The 770-nt window shown below is 65.1% G+C and overlaps 1 protein-coding gene across 1 annotated transcript in view; it reads right to left on the bottom strand.

Annotated features, from left to right (window-relative positions):
- The window catches only part of NXPH1 (neurexophilin 1), a 148,077-nt gene extending 147,693 nt beyond the window's left edge, over positions 1-384 (bottom strand). The window contains exon 1 of the mRNA XM_009994926.1: positions 331-384. Within this exon, the coding sequence (XP_009993228.1) occupies positions 331-384 (54 nt within the window). The remainder of the gene's footprint in view (positions 1-330) is intronic.
- Positions 385-770: the final 386 nt, after the last annotated feature.

Below are 770 nucleotides of genomic sequence, written 5' to 3'. Positions count from 1 at the left end.
CGGGGGGGCCCCGGCCCCCCCGCGGGCACAGCGGGACCCGGCCCGGGAGGTATCACCAGGGGACCCGGCCCGGGAGCCTCTGACCCTGCTCTGGGCAAGTCCCTTCCCGGCGGAGAAGTTACGGGTTTGCCCCCCCGCGCCCTCCGAGAACTCCCGGCCGAGCCCCGCGCCTCCTGCCCTGGCCCCTGCCCGGCCCCGGGAGGACAGGACAGGGCTGGCTGAGGGGCGCCGGCAGCTGCCATGAGTTTGTCCGTTCTCCGCCAGGCAGGTGCCATCCTCCCTGCCGAGCTCCCCGCTTCCCGGCCCGTGCAAGGGACCGGGGGCACTCACCAGGTAGAGGGTGGGCTGCAGCAGAAGGACCGCGTACCAGTACACAGCCTGCATCCTCGTCGCTCAAACTTCCCCCGCGCTGCCTTCGCTGCCTCTTTGTTCCTTCCAGAACATAGATCCACCTGACATCCACTTTACAGAACAAGCAGAGCTCTCACCAGCCTAGACAAAAATGAAATTATAGACCCCATGACCACAAGACAAGGTTAGGCTTGAGACAAGGGGGGAAGAGAGGTGTGTGGGGATGGGGGGGCGGGAGAGAAGGAGGAGATGGGGAGTGTGGATGGGGGTGGGGGAAACAAAAACCGATTAAAATCGAGTTAATCCAGCATCAGAGCAAAAGTGATTGCATGGTCCAGCTGGCTGCAGAGCGCGTAGGCAGCGCGCGCCGCGGCGCTCAATCCTTTTACTGGGCAGGAGAGCCCCGCGGTGTGGGCGGG

This window comes from Chaetura pelagica, unplaced genomic scaffold, assembly GCF_000747805.2.
Source record: "Chaetura pelagica isolate M959 unplaced genomic scaffold, ChaPel_1.0 scaffold12, whole genome shotgun sequence".
NCBI classification, from domain to species: Eukaryota; Metazoa; Chordata; class Aves; order Apodiformes; family Apodidae; genus Chaetura; species Chaetura pelagica.
This window is presented reverse-complemented; position numbering and strand designations above follow the sequence as displayed.